Here is a 19,353-nt window from a genome sequence, read left to right on the forward strand (position 1 = left end):
TAACCTAAAGCAAAACTATAGAAACTGGCACAAGTAAGAACAGTACTGGTGCCACTTCCAAACCTTTCCGTTAATTAACAGATAAGTTCACCTTTTGACACAAAAATACTAAATGCACATTTTTTTTTTGCAGGCAAACAAAAAGTGGTGCCATAGAGGTCTCCTGCAGACCTGTCAGTATATGTGCTTGTTCGCATGGGATGTACGGGCAAGCAGATATACTGACAGTAAGAATTAATGCACTCCCAAACTTGTAGTTTTCTCATTCACAGAGGATTGTGATTGAGTGACATGGCCGGGTGGGCAGAGCCCTGCACAGATGCATTTTTTAAAAATGTTGACAGCTAACAGAGGGAGAAGATCCCCTGCTAGCTGTCAGAGTGGGGCCTCTCCATTCATACAAAGTTACACCCTGAATATGGGTGTAACATGTTACATTATTAAGAATGATGAACTTAACGTTTAAACAAGGGGTCACTAAACTATGGCCCTCCAGCTGTTGAAGTACAAGTTCCATAATGCCTCTGCAAGTCTTGCCTGTGGCTGTCAAAGTCTTCCAAGGCCTCATGGGACTTGCAGTTCCTCAACACCTGGAGGGCCATAGTTTGGAGACCCCTTCTTTAAACTAAGAATCAAAATACATGCTGCGCTAAAGCAAGTACTTAAATAAAAGTGCAAAATAGGCGTATCCCTTGAAGACGTGACGGAGCACGAAACGCGTAGGAAGGAACCGATGTGTTGACGTCGCATCCGTGTTTGGAGCAGCAGCCGTCTTAGTAAGTCATTTGCCGACTCTATTTGTATTCCATGTGGGTTTAGGTTTTTACGCTATTTGAATACATATACTACACTATGAATGGCATTTCTGGGTCCGTGTGGTGAGCTAATTTTACCAGGATACATCACCGGCTGTACCTTCATCAGGGTGGTGGAGTGATCTGTGGAGCTGCAGTTTTCTTTATAAGGCACAATACATTATTGTTTATGGTGAGTGCATAGTGGTGGTGGATTCACTTAAAGGAGATCTCACTCTTTGGCAACATACACAGATGAAGCACTATTAATGGAGACATTCACTTTTTGATTTGGACATTTTTTTGGACAGCAACTGTCACATTTATTCATTTGTTGGATTATATTCTTAGTGGTGTTTTTAGTCACTTTAATCACTTGTATTCATCTTGCACTTTTACTTAAGCATTTGCTTAAGCGCTGCACGTATTTTGATTCTTTGTTGTATTTATCTAGTTTGTCACCAATTTTGTGCCAGCTGCTATGCTCTCCAAGCACTCACTTTGTTTTTGTTGTTATTCTTTAAATTGCTTTGTATTCAACCCTTCCTACCGTCCATCCCTTTGCCAAGCCCTTCTCAGCCTCTTTGCTGTGTGTCAGTGGGAAGACTTGAAAGCGGCGGCAGGACGTGACATCACAAAATGGAAAATTAAGGGTGGGACTTAGAGGGGCTAAAGTGATCGATGCCAGCCTTTTTCAACCTGGGTGCCATGGCACACTGAGGTGCCTTCTGGGTCCTTAACCACTTCCAGTCCGGACACTTTTACCCCCTTCCTGTCCAGGGCAATTTTCAGCTTTCAGCGCTGTCACACTATGAATAATAATTGCGCGGTCATGCAACACTGTACCCATATGAATTTATACCTTTGAGACAGATAAAGCTTTATTTTGGTGGTATTTATTCACCACTGGGATTTTTATTTTTTTTGCTATGTAAATGAAAAAGTCCAAAAATTTTGAAAAAAAGTTTTTCTTATAAAATTTTGCAAATAAATATTTCATCATAAATCTTGGACAAAATGTATTCCGTTATGTTTTTAGTAAAAAAAAAAAGAATAACCCAAATTAGTGTATAAGCAAAAACAATTTTTAAACATTTTTATTTTATTTTTTTATATTATGGTTTTTTTTTTTTTACATACTGTCACCCTAGCAGTACAGTGTCACCATGGTGACACTGTACTACTTGTGGGGGGTGATGATTTTTTTTTTTTTTTTAAAACACAGATTGCTTTTACACCCATATAGGATCTAAAAGCAATCATTTCTCCTTCTCTCTGGCTGCATTCTTGCAGCCATTGAGAACTACTGCATGAGCTGTGATTGGTCACAGCTTGTCACATGGTACAAGGCTGTTGTGAATAGCCTTGTACCATGTGACCTCTGTGATCATTCACAAATTTCACAGGTAGTAAGCAATGATGTCAGAAGTGACATCTTGCTTACTACTCTGCATGTGATCACTGATTGGCCAATCAGCGATCACATGATCGGGACCTCGTACAGAGGTCCCATCCGACGATCGGTGTTTCACTGTGTCCGCAGGACACAGAGAGCACCAGAACGTGGTGCTGCACGCTTCCAGGGAACACACACAAGCAGGGTGCGGGGAGGCCGTTTATAAACGGCCACCCGACCCTGCAGTGACACCGTCGGGCCATTTATATACAACGGCCGGACGGGAAGTTGTTAAGGAGTATATTGGCAAAATGCCTAACAATTGCCTCAAATTTCCCAAAAACGTAAAATAAGGTAGATCAAACCTGCCTTTTTCTTGTTACACAAAGCCACAGGTTTTAATTGTGCAGCATTAAAACCTTGGGCACCAAGCAGGCCAGCTGCTGGTACTGCAACAACTGATGATGTCATAGATGAGGAGGACATCAGGCGTGTGAGAACGTCCTCGTTTTCCCCTCTCCATCAGCACCAGGGTCACATTAGCTAAACGAGGGAGAAAAGAAATGGTGGAATACCATCTGTCAGTGTAAAAAGGTGTATTTGTTTTGCAAAAATAAATCCCCTCCAATATTGGGTGTCCTACATGTGTTCATACTGCTGCATCAACTAAAAACTATTAGTTTTCTATATATTAGAATAGGGTGTCTTGAGATGATGCAAAATTTTAAAGGGCGCCTTGGTTGAAAAAAGGTTGAGAAATGCCCCATTTGCAGAGAAAAAAAATTAAAAAGGAATTACCATTCCAGGTGGCTCTTGGCCACATCCCTGGATCATCAGCATGTAAAACACCGGGACCCACCCATTTTGAGAGGGAGCCCTTTCCACCTACTGGCCCAGATGACTACCTTGATGACACCAGGATATTATCTATAACGCACAATAATATTGCGTGTCCGGTGAGTGCGCATTTCTTCTGTTATCACAAGTACCGATTGAAGGATTTTGGGATTATAGGGGCACTATCTAGTCACCGACACCAATTTATTGCCGCTTTTTATATTTTTATATTTATATGTTAGGCACGGACACAAACTATATGTTATATTTATCTATTTTCTATGATTCTCTGTGCCTAATTTTATTATTTGCAAGCATTGCACTCCATGTTTTATTTCACTTCTTTGCCTGGTACTTAGCTTTTTATTAATTTGCAATTAAGTTTTCAATTGAGCTCATATTATATTGTTATTCCTTTTGAATTACTGCTTTAGCGCTGCACTCTTGGGGTTTATATTGGTTACCTTGAGTGTACAGCTGCTGACTGGATAGCACTGCTTTCTACTATTTGGTTTTTAGCAAAAGGCACCCCTTAAAGGCAGTTTTTTGGTAAAGGTGAATTAACCCTTTACATAGGAAAGCTGGTCTGTGCAGCCTATACCTTTGAACGCCCAGTTGAGCATCCTAAGGTAAACAATGAGAGCAGAAGAAAAACCGGTGACCTCCACATACAGCACCTGGAACACTTCGACATTTAGACGTTTCTACAGGATGGGTACAGCAGGAAGTGAAGAATGTGCTGATTATCCAACACCATTTGGATATTACAAAACTAAAGGAGGATTAGAACATTACAGAAACTTCCAGATTAAACTGCCCTAGAACTAATTTGTGAGGGCAGGGGGTGGTCCAGGCATCCATCCAATCTACATATCAGGTCAATGAACCCCTAAAATCACAGGACCGTGTGCAGCAGCATGGTCTGCAAAAATAGAATGTCCGTCCCTGGTCCTGATGCTGCACCAATACCTCATCTGAAAGATGCAGACAACGGGAAAACACTACTGCACGGGTGCGGTAATAAACATTTTTCCTAACACTTCTGCAATAAATGTATGCATATAAAGGATGAAATATTTCTGGTTTAACGAAAGTTTAGTATGACAGCCGGCATCACAATTCAGCCTTTTCTGCTACTGCTGCTAGGTGGAAACACAGCTTGTTGTATGGTTCTGCACAACCTCCATCTCTCACTCCGATATGTGTAAGTGTGGGCAGCACAGTGGCTAAATGGTTAGCACTTCCGCCTGGCAGTACTAGGGGCGTTGGTTCAAATCCCAGCCACGGCACCTCCTGCCTGGAGTTTGCATGTTCTCCCTGTGCCTGCGTGGGTTTCCTCTGGGTACTCCGGTTTCCTCCCACACTCCAAAGACATCCTGGTAGGTTAATTGGCTCCTGTCTAAATTGTCCCTAATATGTGTATGTATGAATGTAAGTTAGGGACCTTAGATTGTATGCCCCTTGAGGGTTAGGGACTGATGTGAATGTACAATATATATGTAAAGTGCTGTGTAAATTGATGGTGCTATATAAGTACCTGAAATAAATAAAGTGTGACTGGAAAAACTCGATAGAAGACAGAGCTGGAACCAGCAAACACTATGTACTTAAATGGCTGGCCATACACGTATAGAATATCGGCCATTTACAGTGCGAACAACTATTTATCTCTCGACAATGACTTGTCCACTGAAGACATAGAATAAAACTCGTTCAAAGATTCTTATTCCAGTTCAACAAAGGACATGGGCAATAAACGAGAAGATCTGCCAAAAAACGGCCGACGGGCTGGCCCCATTAACGGCGTGAATATCGGCTGACTTTTTGTGCGGATGAAAATTCGTCCGATAAACAACCCATCTATGGCCTGCAAAAGAGACTGCTTCCAATCTCAGCTTGTTACCTGTATGAAAGACACCTGGTAGCCAGAAATCCTGCTGAATGATAGGGGATCAAATACTTATTTCCCTCATGAACATGCAAATCAGTCATCATTTGTTAGACATGCATTTCTTTTGAATTTTTTGTTGCAATTCTGTCTCTCAGTGTTACAATACACCGAACATTCGATTTTTAGACTGATCATTTCTTTGTGAGTGGGCAAACATTCAAAATCAGCAGGCGATCAAATACTTATTTCCTTTACTGTAGATAGATGGATAGGATGGATAGGATCGATAGATGGATAGGATCGATAGATGGATAGGATATACACACACAGATGTTCTACCCAGGGGCAGACTGACCATTTGGAAACTCGAGCACTGCCTGAGGGCCTGGGGTCAGTAGGGGGCCCCATGAGATGCTCCTGGTACCTTTTTCATAGGCTTCTTTGAGTTTGGCCAAGGACACAGGGGCCCCATGATTCCCTATTGCCCGGGGGCCTCATGAGTGGTCAGTCTGCCCCTGGTTCTACCCTCAAATGAATGTGTTATACAAGGATGCGAGTTTGCATATGCTTTAAGTCCTGCTAGATCACTTCACGCTGTCCCCTTTTGCAGGTATATTAAAAACTAAGTGCCTATAATGTTAAAAATCCAGTATTGCACTGTCTCCCCCTTCTCTCTGTATACTGCTGCTCAGGGGCTCTGGGCTACAGCAAAATGGCCACCTCTAGCAAGTAGAAACAGGAACAATGCTGGAGGCAATTTACAGCACACACTAATTTTGGCAGCATAATTATTCTTGTGGAATGCGTGTTCCGTGCTGAAAACCATTTGTCGTTATGGGTAAAGTTTCACTTTAACAGGTTCAAACTGAGGACCATCTGGCAGAGAAGAGAATGGAAGAAATAGAGATTTCATAACAGGAATGAAATATAGAGGTAGTCAGAAGGTAAATAAGTATTCTGAGTCAGCTTGTTTGAAGGAAATGGGCCTTTGGATTGCCTTCAGATTTAGAAGAATGTTTCATAGCTTTCAGGCTACACACTCCATCTTCCAATCACCACATTTCAATGGTATCTGTCAGCCTCATCAGTCTGCTGCAAGCTGGATCACAGTGGAAGCGATTAGGCGGATGAATCACAGAGCTATCCCATTCTACATTCTATAATGGATCAGCAGATGTTAGAGGTACAGCTATCAAGAGTACGGCTACTGCAAGGGAGTGCTCCTTCCATCTTCCACAGCAGAACGAGGCAGGACACAGCAGGACATTTCAGACATTAAACCATTTATGTTGAGAGTAAGGGACGGTTCACAAACCCAGTCCACATGTGTTCTGGATGCGTTCCTGCATGCGTGTTTTTGAAGGGTTTTGGTGCTTTTTTTTTACGTATTCCAGTGCATTTTATATGAATTTAAATTCATTATTTCCCCTTTTTCTTCAATTCAAATAGGGACATGTGCTCTCCAGTGCGTTTTTGATGCGTTTTACTGCATTCCAGTACATTTCTGTGCAGAAAAAATGCAGCACGTTCTACTTTTTTTTTTTTTTCTGCAACTGGAATGCACTGGAACTGCAAGCACGGATGTGAACTATGACATTGACAACCATATTTATTATTATTTATTTCAGGTACTTATATAGCGCCGTCAATTTGCACAGCTCTTTACATATATATTGTACATTCACATCAGTCCCTAACCCTCAAGGGGCGTACAATCTAAGGTCCCTAACTCACATTCATATACAAGGGCCAATTTAGACAGGATCCAAATAACCTACCAGCATGTCTTTGGAGTGTGGGAGGAAACCAGAGTAACCCATGCAGGCACAGGGAGAACATGCAAACTCCAGGCAGGAGGTGCCATTGTTGGGATTCGAACCAACAACCCTAGTACTGCCAGGCGGAAGTGCTAACCATTTAGCCACTGTGCTTGCCCACCATATAACCTACTTTCTGTGCATTTTGGATGCAGAAAAAAATGCAACTGAAACGCATGTAGTGTGAACTGGCCCTTAAACCTGTCATAGCTGGATCAAAATTCAACCTGTTCTGCAGGAACCAGCCAAATTTCCATCCATCTACGAGCAGGTTACTGAAGTCGATCCATCAACTAACGTCTGTACAACCAGCTTGACAGGTTTCTTTTGTTTGAGAACTGTCAGAAGCTATAGCCACCAGCAGTGATCATTGTATTCTGCTGGAGGGGAAAGCTCCCTACTGACAGAACACAATAGCGCTGCGGGAGGGATTCTTCGATCTACACTGTGTTCATGGGGGAACTGAGCACTTTTCTTTCCTTCAACCCATGAGGGAAGGAAAATTGCATAATGTATGACCTGTATAGGTTTAAAGAAATACAAAGGAGGTTTGCAACCAGATGTACCTTGACAGGCGAGAAAGAAGAGACTGTCTTTATACGAGGAAGATGTTACAGAAAAGTTGCCCCATTCTATGCCACTATATTTAAGGACGGTAACCATTTTACAGCATGTGAGACCCTATGCTCCTACGATGGGGTACTTTCATTAGAAACATCTCAGCACTGTGTGTGTGTTCCTGATGTCAGCAATCCACATGAGCTTTTCATTCCAGAATCTGGGGTTACTTTTGGTCAGGGTGGATAAAAATCAATGATTTAAAAAAATAAAAAATAAAAAATAAAAAAAATCGGATTTTGTTTTATTTAAATCTGATTTTTTTAAATAAAATTCTTTTTGAGGAAAATATATTACCATCCAAAGGTTATTCCATCATGAAATAAAAATTAGTTTTTTAATTATGTAGAATAAGGCTGTATATGTTTAATTTTTTTGGTAAATAAATTCCATGAATCCATTCACAATGTCATGCTCTTCCAGAGGTTTTTGTAAGATTATTGGGCAGTTTCTCTGCCTACAAGATATTATCACAGATGATTGGTTTACTTTTGCAGTTCTCAAAACTGAATTTGACTCAGCGGAGATCACATGACTCTTCTTCACAGCAAAAATATGTTATAACATGAACAGAGTTAAGAAAAAGACCTTCATCCTAACTTCTACAAACCTATGAATACAGAATCAACCCCTTCAGTGCTAAGCTTCAAGAAGTTCAGTGAATAGAATAGAAACAATATTTTTCTGATTGTTTGGAGTGGAATAGATCTGCACAAGAAGAAAGTGAAGCTAAGTGTGAGGAGGAAGGGGCCGACAGTCTAAGTTTCTTAAAATATATAGATTTTGTTTAGCCAAATTCGTTAACAAACATGGATGTTTAAGCAAATCACATATGCTGGAATGTTATTGTTTCAGTTGAATAAATCTATTTAAATTGTTATTAAGGTAATGATTATTTTTCTCCTTTCTAAGTACAACAGAAAAGTTGTCCAAATATGAATGATTAACCTATTAAACTGGGGATAAAAAAACTAATCTGAAAAGTTGTTATTCTAAAAATCTTCATCTACTTGTATATTAAAGTTATACCAGCAAGAATTAGTCTATGTAGAAAACTAGGATTGAAATCCAGCCTTACTGACTAGTGATTTAAATCGTGATTTAAATCAGTTTGATTTAAATCAAATCCACCCTGCTTTTGGCCTTGGCTTCGTGCAGCGTGGTTCCGCAGTCCTTCGCTATGCTTTCAAGGTGTGCCTAACTCAATGTTTCTAATAATGCTTTTATTCTTTTATTGCACCATTACGTCTTTTTTATGGTGATATCCCTGTGCCCTTTGTCCCACATGTCTCCTTTTAAAGAGATGACAATGAAAAACCTTCCTTCCCTGAGCTCAGAGTGAAGCTGCTAACAAGACGGCTCTTTTCCACTTGGTAATGAGCCTCTCAGTTCTAAGAGACGATTGTATGACGGATCAGTTGTGGTAAATCCTGTAAATGTGTAATAATGGTCAAGAATACTCATCCAGTACAGAACATGAAATATTAAAGCAGAGAGGCCACACTGGCTGGCAGGCATTTGTCCCGCTGTCTTCTATGTTGTGATCTGCTCATTTTTCAGGTTTCTTGCCTTACAACATATAACTAAAAACCACAAATACCAAAAAAGATTTTTTTGAAATCCTAAGTTTTTTGTTCGCTTTAGCACTACTCGACCCTTGCCGAAAGCCTGCTAGCAGTTTGCCAAAATGATAAGTTCACCTTTTTAGAAAAATAATAATAAATTAACATCTTTTTGCAGGTTAAAAAAAAAATAAAAAAAAAAGTGCATTTATTTTTTTTATTTATTTTACTTGGAGCCTGTAAAGCATTGCGCCCACAATCAGAAGATCATGGGTGCCATGCAGAATTCCTGCAGACTTGTCCGTGTATCTGTGTGCTTGTACCTCATACAGGCAGACAATTACACACCGACCGGAAGAGAAAATAAACTACCAGACCACTTAACAGCGCCATGGAACTTCACTGAGAACTAAAAGCCAAAAGCCGCAAAGGATGTCTGTACTTGTAGTTTCCCATTCACAGAACTCTGTGAATGAAGGAAGGACACGGCCAGAGAGGTGGAGCCCCACACGGCAGCGTTGTTTTTTTTTTTCTAAATAGTGACAGCAAGCAGAGAGTGAAGATCCCCCGCTTGCTGTCACTAGAGCTCTTGTAGCGGGCAGCGGCTGCAGGAGTGGGAATATGTTAGAATTATACCAGTCCCCTGCACTCAAGAGTGGCATACAATGATGGAACTGTAAGGGCTCGTTCACACTTGGCTGTTTTGCCAACGCTTGCCAAACGCCCCTATAGCGTTTGGCAAGCGTTGGTCCGGCGTTCGCGGAGCATTTTTTAACGCTCGGCAAACGCTCCGCAAACGCCCCATGCGCGGTTTAGCGGTGGTTGTTAGGCATTTGCCGAGCGTTAATAACGCCCCACAAATGCCTATAATGCATTTGAGTGGTGTTACCGCTCCGCAAACGCCCCGCAACCGCACCGCAAACGCCGGCTGGGCGTTTGCGGAGTGGCACCGACGACGAGAATAGGAGGCTTCAACGCCTCCTGACTTGCCCAGAGGCGTCCGTTTTGCCACGCCGCACACACTCCCGTTAGAACAGCACCATGTGCTGTAATGTGCAGAATTGGCAGAGGCGTTTGGGAAGTGGTAAAAACGCTTCCCAAACGCCTCTATGCCGCCTGCACACAGCGCTAGTGTGAACGTAGCCTCACAGATCCTTTGTGCATCCAATACCAGCACTGGCCTTGTTGCCCTCTGGGGGGTTGGGGGGAAACTCGCAGGAACAAAGGAAAAAAGTGGGCGCACCAGCCTTGTGCATTACCTAAGGTGACAGCTTTATTAACCCAAAGTAAATTACATTCACAAACATCGTGGTAACAAAAGCATGTCAGGTAGAAAGCGATCAGTACACAGGATCAGCTCCCAAACTCATGAGGAACCTCTTATTGCTGACACGTTTCGAGGAGCGGTCTCCTCTTCCTCAGAGCCGGTGATTGGCTGATCCTGTGTACTGGTCGCTTTGTATCTGACATGTTTTTGTTACCACGTTTGTGAGTATAATATACATTGGTTTAATATAGCTATCACCCCAGGTAATTCACAAGGCTGGTGCGCCCCCTTTATTCCTTTGATGAAAAATGGTCAGCAAAATTAATTTATGTATTAACACAGTCAGCTGTTCTCTAACGGAGAGGTCAGTATTTTTGAGATCCTTTCCCGTTGAGAAAGTAACAATGAATTTGCGAAAGAAATAGGTAAGCATTCAGATCAAAACTCAGCGTAATTTTAAGGTAAGTTTTACAGAGTGTGCTAGTATGCGATGCATGCTACCACATTATGACATTACCTTGCAGGGGACTTTTTATTTTTGTCTGTAGTTTACTACTGCTTTAAAGTGTTACTAAACCCACAACAGTGAAATCAGTCTGCAGTAAAGCATGCTGGTTATACTCACTTTGAAACCTAAGGGGTTATTCCTCAGCATTTTTTAAAAAAAAAAGCTGATTGATCCTGTCTTCTCTGATCCTGCCCTTCTACTGTCCCCAATCCATCTGTTGATAGTACAGAGCTCTAGACGCCACTCTGCACATGCTTAGTTTACGGTGTATTGCTAGAAAGGTTTTTTTTATTCTTTTGGGAGGGTGCATGTGATCAGCACAGGGCCAATCAGCACTGTCCAGACAGAGGGTCAGGGGTCATGTACCCTCATAGGACAATCAGAGCAGAATGAAAACTCCTCCTATAACCTTTAACCAGTGCTCAGCTGGACACTGATAGAAGTCACAAGACTGCTCTAACTGCTGATGAGAAAAGGTATTTAGCAGTTTATATTTACTACAACAATGGCATTTCCATGTTGTGTGTACTATGGGAGACCAGATACAGTGAATGCAGGGTCCGGGGAGACCAGATAATTTGGTGTGTATTGCTAGAGAGGTTTTTTCGTGGGAGAGTGCATGTGATCAGCACAGGGCAATCAGCACTGTCCAGACAGAGGTCATGGGCTCTGCATCCTCCTAGAGAAAAATGAAAACTCCTCCTACAAGCTTTAACCAGTGCTCTGCTGGACACTGATAGAAGTCACAAGATTGTTCTATACTGTTGATGAGAAAAGGTATTTAGCAGTTTATATTTACTAAAATGATTGAATTTCCATGTTGTGTGTACTATGGGTGACCAGATATAGTGAATGCAGGGTCCAGGGAAACCGGATACAGTGAATGCAGGGTCCGGGGAGACCGGATACAGTGAATGCAGGGTCCGGGGAGACCGGATACAGTGAATGCAGGGTCCGGGGAGACCGGATACAGTGAATGCAAGGTCCGGGGAGACCGGATACAGTGAATGCAGGGTCCGGGGAGACCGGATACAGTGAATGCAGGGTCCGGGGAGACCGGATACAGTGAATGCAGGGTCCGGGGAGACCGGATACAGTGAATGCAGGGTCCGGGAGACCAGATACAGTGAATGCAGGGTCCGGGGAGACCAGATACAGTGAATGCAGGGTCCGGGGAGACCAGATATAGTGAATGCAGGGTCCGGGGAGACCAGATATAGTGAATGCAGGGTCCAGGGAGACCAGATATAGTGAATGCAGGGTCCGGGGAGACCAGATATAGTGAATGCAGGGTCCGGGGAGACCAGATATAGTGAATGCAGGGTCCGGGGAGACCAGATATAGTGAATGCAGGGTCCGGGGAGACCGGATATAGTGAATTTCGATCCATGGTATGCATACCATGTTTATTTTAGAAAAAAAATAAACCTTTTACAGTCACTTGAATAGACTGTGTTGAAGGGTTTTTGTTTGTGTCTGACAGATTTTGCATTTCCACCCAAGTCTTTAGGCATGCAAAAGCAGCTTAAATCATGTCAACAGCAGGTCAAATGCACCTCTCAAACTTTAAATGGTCTCAGTAGTGTCTTAAAAGGTAACTTGTTTTTTGGCAAATAACAAACATGCTATACTTACCTACTGTGTGCAGTGGTTTTGCATCGAGCAGCCTGAATCCTCCTCTCCTCAGGTCTCCCACAGGCTCTCCTGGCCCCTCCCTCCTTTCAGGTTCTCCAACAACAAGCAGCTTGCTAGAGGGACACCCGCTACTCTATGTGTCCATTCAAACATGGAGCCGTAACTTGGCCCCGCCCCCTATCTCCCCTCAATGGCTGAATGTCTGTGATTGACAGCAGAGGGAGCCAATGGTTTCTGCTTGCTGTCTAAGCCTATGAGGAGGCAGAGACTTTGGACAGCCGAGGATGTTGTGCACGTCGCTGGATCGCAATGAGGCTTAGGTACGTATTGAGGGGGTTGGGGGAGCTGCTGAACACAGGTTTTTACCTTCATGAATAGAATGTATGAAGGTATAAGACCTTGAGCCTTTACCACCACTAGAAAAACACAAAGCAGCTGGAGGCCCTAAATCATCAAACATTACAGTGATATTAAGCCCTAGGCTTTTTAGCCACTTTCAGAAGCCGATTTAATTACTGGGTATGCAGCTTATTTATCCTTTAATCCTTGCCTATGTTCCAGTTTAAGCTGGTGCTGTGATCTCTGCCCCAGGTTATCTATTTCAGGGTGGCTCCTTTCTCTTGCAGTGTCCTATGGAACCACCCTTGCATGCAGGGACTAAAGCTTTCTCTATCTACACTGTATGCACCAATAGAAACAGACAGTCCCATAGCCTAGGATGACAAGGCACTACCCTGTTCCTCACTCCCCCAAAAGCTAATAAACTGGCTGAAAACTGCACTGCACACCGTTAACCCTTACCGTGAGGACTGGAAGTTCTGGGAAGCAGCACCTAGACAGTAGGAGCCAGCAGAATTGAAAGTTGTAAACTGCAAGCGATGGGGTAAGAATAAAGAAAGTTTATTTTATTTTGCTCAGTGTGTTAGGCTAATAATGCTTCGGGTTTAATACTACTTTAACAAGTTATAACTTTGTTATAAAACAGAAACCTTAAAGTGCAATTTTCGTTTAGCTCTGGTTCACATCTGTGCAGTCATGCGGGCTGCGATTTGCACGGCATGAGAGCCCATTCATTTGAATGGACTCCCGTGCCCTGGGACAAGCAGGGAAGAAGTCTCTGCACTACTTTGGAAATCGCAGCCCGCATGGAAACCGAGACTACCAGTACGGTTGCGATATCCAGTGCGGACGGCATGGCATTAGAGTTAATGGCACCTGTCCGCGGGTCCCACATTCCTCTGTGTGGGTGGTGTGGCTCCAGGTATTTGTGCAGGTCCCGCATTCCTCTGTATGGGTGGTGCGGCTGCAGGTATTTTTGCAGGTCCTCTATTCCTCTGTGAGGGTGGTGTGGCTGCAGGTATTTGTGCGGGTCCCGCATTCCTCTGTGTGGGTGGTGCGGCTGCAGGTATTTGTGCGGGTCCCGCATTCCTCTGTATGGGAGGTGCGGCTGCAGGTATTTGTAAGGGTCCCGCATTCCTCTATGTGGGTGGTGCGGCTGCAGGTATTTGTGCGGGTCCCGCATTCCTCTGTGTGGGTGGTGTGGCTGCAGGTATTTGTGCGGGTCCCGCATTCCTCTGTGTGGGTGGTGCGGCTGCAGGTATTTGTGCGGGTCCCGCATTCCTCTGTGTGGGTGGTGTGGCTGCAGGTATTTGTGCGGGTCCCGCATTCCTCTGTGTGGGTGGTGCGGCTGCAGGTATTTGTGCGGGTCCCGCATTCCTCTGTGTGGGTGGTGCGGCTGCAGGTATTTGTGCGGGTCCCGCATTCCTCTGTGTGGGTGGTGCGGCACCGGGTATTTGTACGGGTCCCGCAGCCGCACCACCCGCACAGATGTGAACCGAATGTTAAAGCTGTTTTTAAGCTGTCACATCCAACCACCACATGCACAAGGCTAGGAGTGTCACTGAGTTTCTATGAACCACCATAAAAGTGACAATGAAACAAACACCATGCCTGAATAAACTGATGGCAACAAAGTAACTCAATAGCCTACCAATTACAAGAATGAATAAACATTCCAGGAACAGCTCTATTATTCTTCAGAAAAAAATGTCTACAATAAACCCTATCAGTCTTACAATGAAAACTAAACGGGGAATTTCCAACAGAATAAACACACGCAAAATGCATATGCTCAGACCTTGACATTTTTTGGGCTGCAAGATGGAGGAACCTGACAACCTGAAATCTACAGAGGCTTTGTTATGATAAAAAACAAATCAATGTATTGTGCCTAATGAAATGTACAGGACCTGATCATTTGTATACTAGGAAACCATGCAATGTGTAGGAACATACCTGGGTTCTTTTCTAAAATGTCCTTCAGACTAGGTTCACACTATATGCAGGTATGGGACTGCGTGTAATTGCACGCCTTCCCGCACTGCTCTTAGAGGTCCGGTGGTGCCATTCATTCATAGTGGCACCCCACGCACTTTAAAATGCAGTGCAGTTTCCCTGCTGTGAGCTGCATAGAATGTCGTTTCCCTGCAGCTATAAATTTGAAAAAGGCGCAGAAACTTTGTCCCCTGTATTTTCAGGCGCAAGAACTTTGTCCCCTGTATTTTCAGGCGCAGGAGCTTTTTCCCCTGTATTTTCAGGCGCAGGAGCTTTGTCCCCTGTATTTTCAGGCGCAGGAGCTTTGTCCCCTGTATTTTCAGGCGCAGGAGCTTTGTCCCCTGTATTTTCAGGCGCAGGAACTTTGTCCCCTGTATTTTCAGGCGCAGGAACTTTGTCCCTTGTATTTTCAGGCGCAGGAACTTTGTCCCCTGTATTTTCAGGCGCAGGAACTTTGTCCCCTGTATTTTCAGGCGCAGGAACTTTGTCCCCTGTATTTTCAGGCGCAGGAACTTTGTCCCCTGTATTTTCAGGCGCAGGAACTTTGTCCCCTGTATTTTCAGGCGCAGGAACTTTGTCCCCTGTATTTTCAGGCGCAGGAACTTTGTCCCCTGTATTTTCAGGCGCAGGAACTTTTCCCCTGTATCTTTAGGTGCAGGAACTTTTTCCCTGTATTTTCAATAGCTACAGCAGCCCATTCAAATGTGGCCGCCAAATAACCAGCAGACCATGAACCTAGCCTAAACCATTAGAGCTTTTCTATTAATACTTAAAAGGGGGTAGGGGGAGGTAGGGGGTTATCTCAGCCATATAATTATGAGGTTCTTACAACTCGTCTCTCTAAATTGCGTTTGGAAATGGATATATGAAGTCCTGGGGAGAAGATACTGAGAGGCCCCAGTGTCTCAGTGGTTGTATGAAGGAAAGAACCCTCACCACACCTTTGGAACTTCTGCAAACAAGTTTGCATGTTTCTGCATTTTGCAATCAAGATGAAACAAAGTCTTCTGAAAAACTACTTTATTTAATAAGACTTTTTCCATATAATGCATTGTGAAAAAGTTGCAGTCTTCATGGGCCGCTGTTCAGGTTAAGTGACCAACCAGCACCTTCAACTCCTTTCCTTCTCTCCTCCTTTCATGGTGGCCCCCAAATCAACCCTTTCACTCCTCAGTATGGGACCAGCATAAACAGAGACACTTCCATAGTGTATTATTGTTACACCAAAGGTGCTTTTTATATATACATATATACATATACACACACACTGGGATTTTTTTTCTTTTTAATAGTAATGGCGGCGAATGGCGACTTATCGCGGGACTGTGTTGGCCATTCTGACACTGGGGGGAACTGACTTGGTGTCACTGACATCCCCAGTGACACCAATACAGTGATCAATACTAATAAAAAGCACTAACACTGTACTAATGGCATTTGGCAGGAAGGGGTTAACATGTGGGCCGATCAAAGGGTTAACTGTGTGCTGTGTGTGTGTTTTACTATGTGTGCTGTGTTTGTGCTCCACTGTAAGCACACTGCTATGCAGAACCATACAAAGCAGTGTGCAAGAGCTGACAGGGGAGAGAACTGTTTTGTTTACAAACAGTGCTCTCTCCCATCGGAAATGATCGGCAATCACCAGGTGCTGGCAAGTAATCACCGGCCGGGACCCGGTGACTGACAGCCACGGTCGAGAATGGCGGCGCGTGTAGGCGCCCCCTATTCGGAAATGCAACATCACGAATATATGTGATTTTGTGCACTTTTGCCGCCCTGTAGCAGTACTTCTGCTATAGGGCGGACGGGAAGCGGTTAAAGTAATATACTCATTAAAACAGAAAACATTAGCCCCTTCCTTTCAGGTACAAGTTGTCTCCTGCAAATGCATTCACTTCCACTTGACACGTTTCTTCATCAAGACCCATCCTGAGGAAGTCTTGATGATGAAATGGAAATCTGGTGAGCCTTTTATTCACTTACTGGGAACGGAGAATGATGGTGGAAGAATTCAGTGTTTATTGTATAGGTAGTGTGACAACACAAATTTTTGGGACTTAATTCACTATTTTTTTTAATATATTGTAAATCAAGCTTTGTGGTTTCACGAATTAGGTTTGATATTATACAGTAACATGCATTTTTACTGTGTTAGAGCACTTGTGGGATATATTATTTTTTATTTCTGATATAGTATTGGTTCACTTATAATTACAAGAAAAGAAAAATAAGGAAGGCAAAAGGATAAAAATTATTTTATTATTGATTATTCATAAGTATGTAGATTCCCTTTATTAATTCTATAGGTGCCTATGCTGCAATTTTTAAAATGAGGGTAAAGTTCCTCTTTAAAAGGATTAATCCTGACATACTGCCAATTTTTTTTTTCTTCTAATACACAGGATCTTGCCTTGAATATTTATAGGTTCCTGTAATAATGTGACAACATCTAGAGCCTTAGTGTGCATATACATGGAGAAACATGGGCAAACCTCTGAAGTGATGAATTTAAAGGGATAACCAACAGTAATGAGGTCTGTCGAACCCCAAGTTATGTCTAATGGAACGCAATGATGCCCTTATGTCTGCAAAATTCTCATGTAATGACATTTTATGCCCAATTCATGCAAAACTCCACGTAATCCCAAGGGGTTCACATACTTTTTCTTGCAACTGTATATTGTAAAGCGCTGAGCAAACTGTTGGCGCTATATAAATCCTGTATAATAATAATAATAATCCCTAACTCACATTCATACATACACATACTAGGGCCAATTTAGACAGGATCCAGTTACCATATCAGCATGTCTTTGAAGTGTGGGAGGAAACCGGAGTACCCGAAGGAAACCCATGCAGGCACAGGGAGAACATGTAAAACTCCAAGCAGGAAGTGCCATGGTTGGGATTCAAACTGACGACCCTAATGCTACTAGGTGGAAATGCTAACCACGTAGCCACGCTGTACTTAATAAACGTTTATAAAAATACTCACAAAGACTGTGAAAACACAACATGGATATGGGTGGAGATGTATACCACCTTATTGTGCTTTGAGACTATTTAAAGGTAAGCAAGTTAACTCTGCAGAAAGGGGTAAATCCCTTGAAACACGTGAGATCTTGCTTTTGTGCAGCGTATTGCTGTATTGGTCTTCCTTTTCGGTATCAAGGCCCTTAAAGCAGAGTTTCACCCAAAAGGGGAAGTTCCGCTTTAAAGATTGGTTCCCCGCTCCCTATTAAGGATTGGCACCTTTGGGGAGCGGGGGGACGGGTACCCGAACTTGACAGGTACCTGCTCCCACTTCCACTGTGATTGCCTACGGAAGTTGTCCTCCCCCCTCCCTCCCCGAAGTCTTGTGAGACATGTGACAGGTCCCAGAAGACTACGGGGCCATTCAGGAAGCGCAGTGCTACTTGCTCATGCACAGCGGGCACCCGGCTGTGAACCCGGAAGCTGTCAAAGCCGAGTGTGCTCACTGAAGATGCCAGCGCCTGGAAAACAGGACGGCCGGTGAAACAGGCTGCGGCGGGGGCAACGTGGGATCGTGGGACAGGTGAGTGGCTGTTTTTTTAAAAGTCAGCAGCTACAGTTTTTTTACAGAGTGAGTGGAACTCCGCTTTAAGGAGATCGATCCTGTCATAGAATTTACTACATGTTCGTGTTTTCGCAGTTTTTAGCCACTTTTATTAATAAATGGTGTCTGTGGTAATACATCAGGCCAGTTTGCCCCTCTTGTTGCTTTTGTCTCTGTTAGCTCTTATATAAAAGTGGCCAATGATGAAAGGTTTGCTGTATAACACTCTGTAACCTAGCTGGAATACCAAACACAACCAAAACAGAGAGGAGTAAAGGTTACCTGAAAGCAGCGACCAGAGGAGCGTAGATGGAGTCGCCATCATACACGTAAAGATGATCCCAGCTGCACTCCGTAGCAAAGTGGTTGAAGCGGAGGCGGAGAACGGTGTTGGGTCTGGAGAAAGAAAACAAAAGCTTACAATGAGTAATTCAAGCGTCACTAAAATGACAGATATTACTGCAATGTACTTCTGCAGATAATCGTCTATTTTACACAACCTAGCTGGAATCTATAAACACGTGACCGACATTTTCATCTGAAGAGATGAAACCAACTCTCAGGAAAGACAGCAGTCTTAATGGTTCAGGTCTAAAGCTGGTCATACATGGCTCATGTTTTGCTGAAAAGAACCAAACCGATTTCTCCATCCACTCAAAGGTGGATGGGCAATTCTTCCTCGCTGTGTCATTGTATTCTGACAGCGGAGGAGGAGTCAGCTGGATGACTCCGCTGTCAGAATACACGGATCAGTTCTGCAGCCTACTGGCTGCAGCACTGATCGAACTAAAGCTTTCCAGCAAGCCTGTTCATAAGTTGATCAGTAGATTTTGACTGCTCTCGCTCAGGACCAGTCTTAGATGGATTGATATGTTTTAGGTCTCTAGTAAACCGGGCCACATTTCAATCCATCTATGACCAGCTTCAGGAAAATCGTGTGAATATTTAAGCAAAGGCGTCCCTTAGATTGAAGAAACCAGAAACATTTGATTAGCATTTACATATAAAATGCAGCGCTGTAAAATGATCAAATCATGCAAATCAACACAATAATAGTCCTGAAAAGGTGCTCATTAATTCCCAGTGTCAATGGAAAGAATGCAAACTAACCGGAAGC

At 43.3% G+C, this 19,353-nt stretch overlaps 1 protein-coding gene across 1 annotated transcript in view; it reads right to left on the reverse strand.

The window, feature by feature from the left end:
- ATRN (attractin) overlaps positions 1 to 18,632 on the reverse strand; it is a gene marked incomplete at its 5' end in the record, with an annotated part of 270,653 nt that extends 252,021 nt beyond the window's left edge. Inside the window, one exon of the mRNA XM_089653376.1 lies at positions 18,519 to 18,632. Coding sequence (XP_089509502.1) covers positions 18,519 to 18,632 — 114 coding nt within the window. The remainder of the gene's footprint in view (positions 1 to 18,518) is intronic.
- Positions 18,633 to 19,353: the final 721 nt, after the last annotated feature.

The sequence above is a fragment of the Staurois parvus genome, unplaced genomic scaffold, assembly GCF_062004578.1.
Source record: "Staurois parvus isolate SC_StPar_1 unplaced genomic scaffold, SC_StPar_1.0 ptg000708l, whole genome shotgun sequence".
NCBI lineage: Eukaryota > Metazoa > Chordata > Amphibia > Anura > Ranidae > Staurois > Staurois parvus.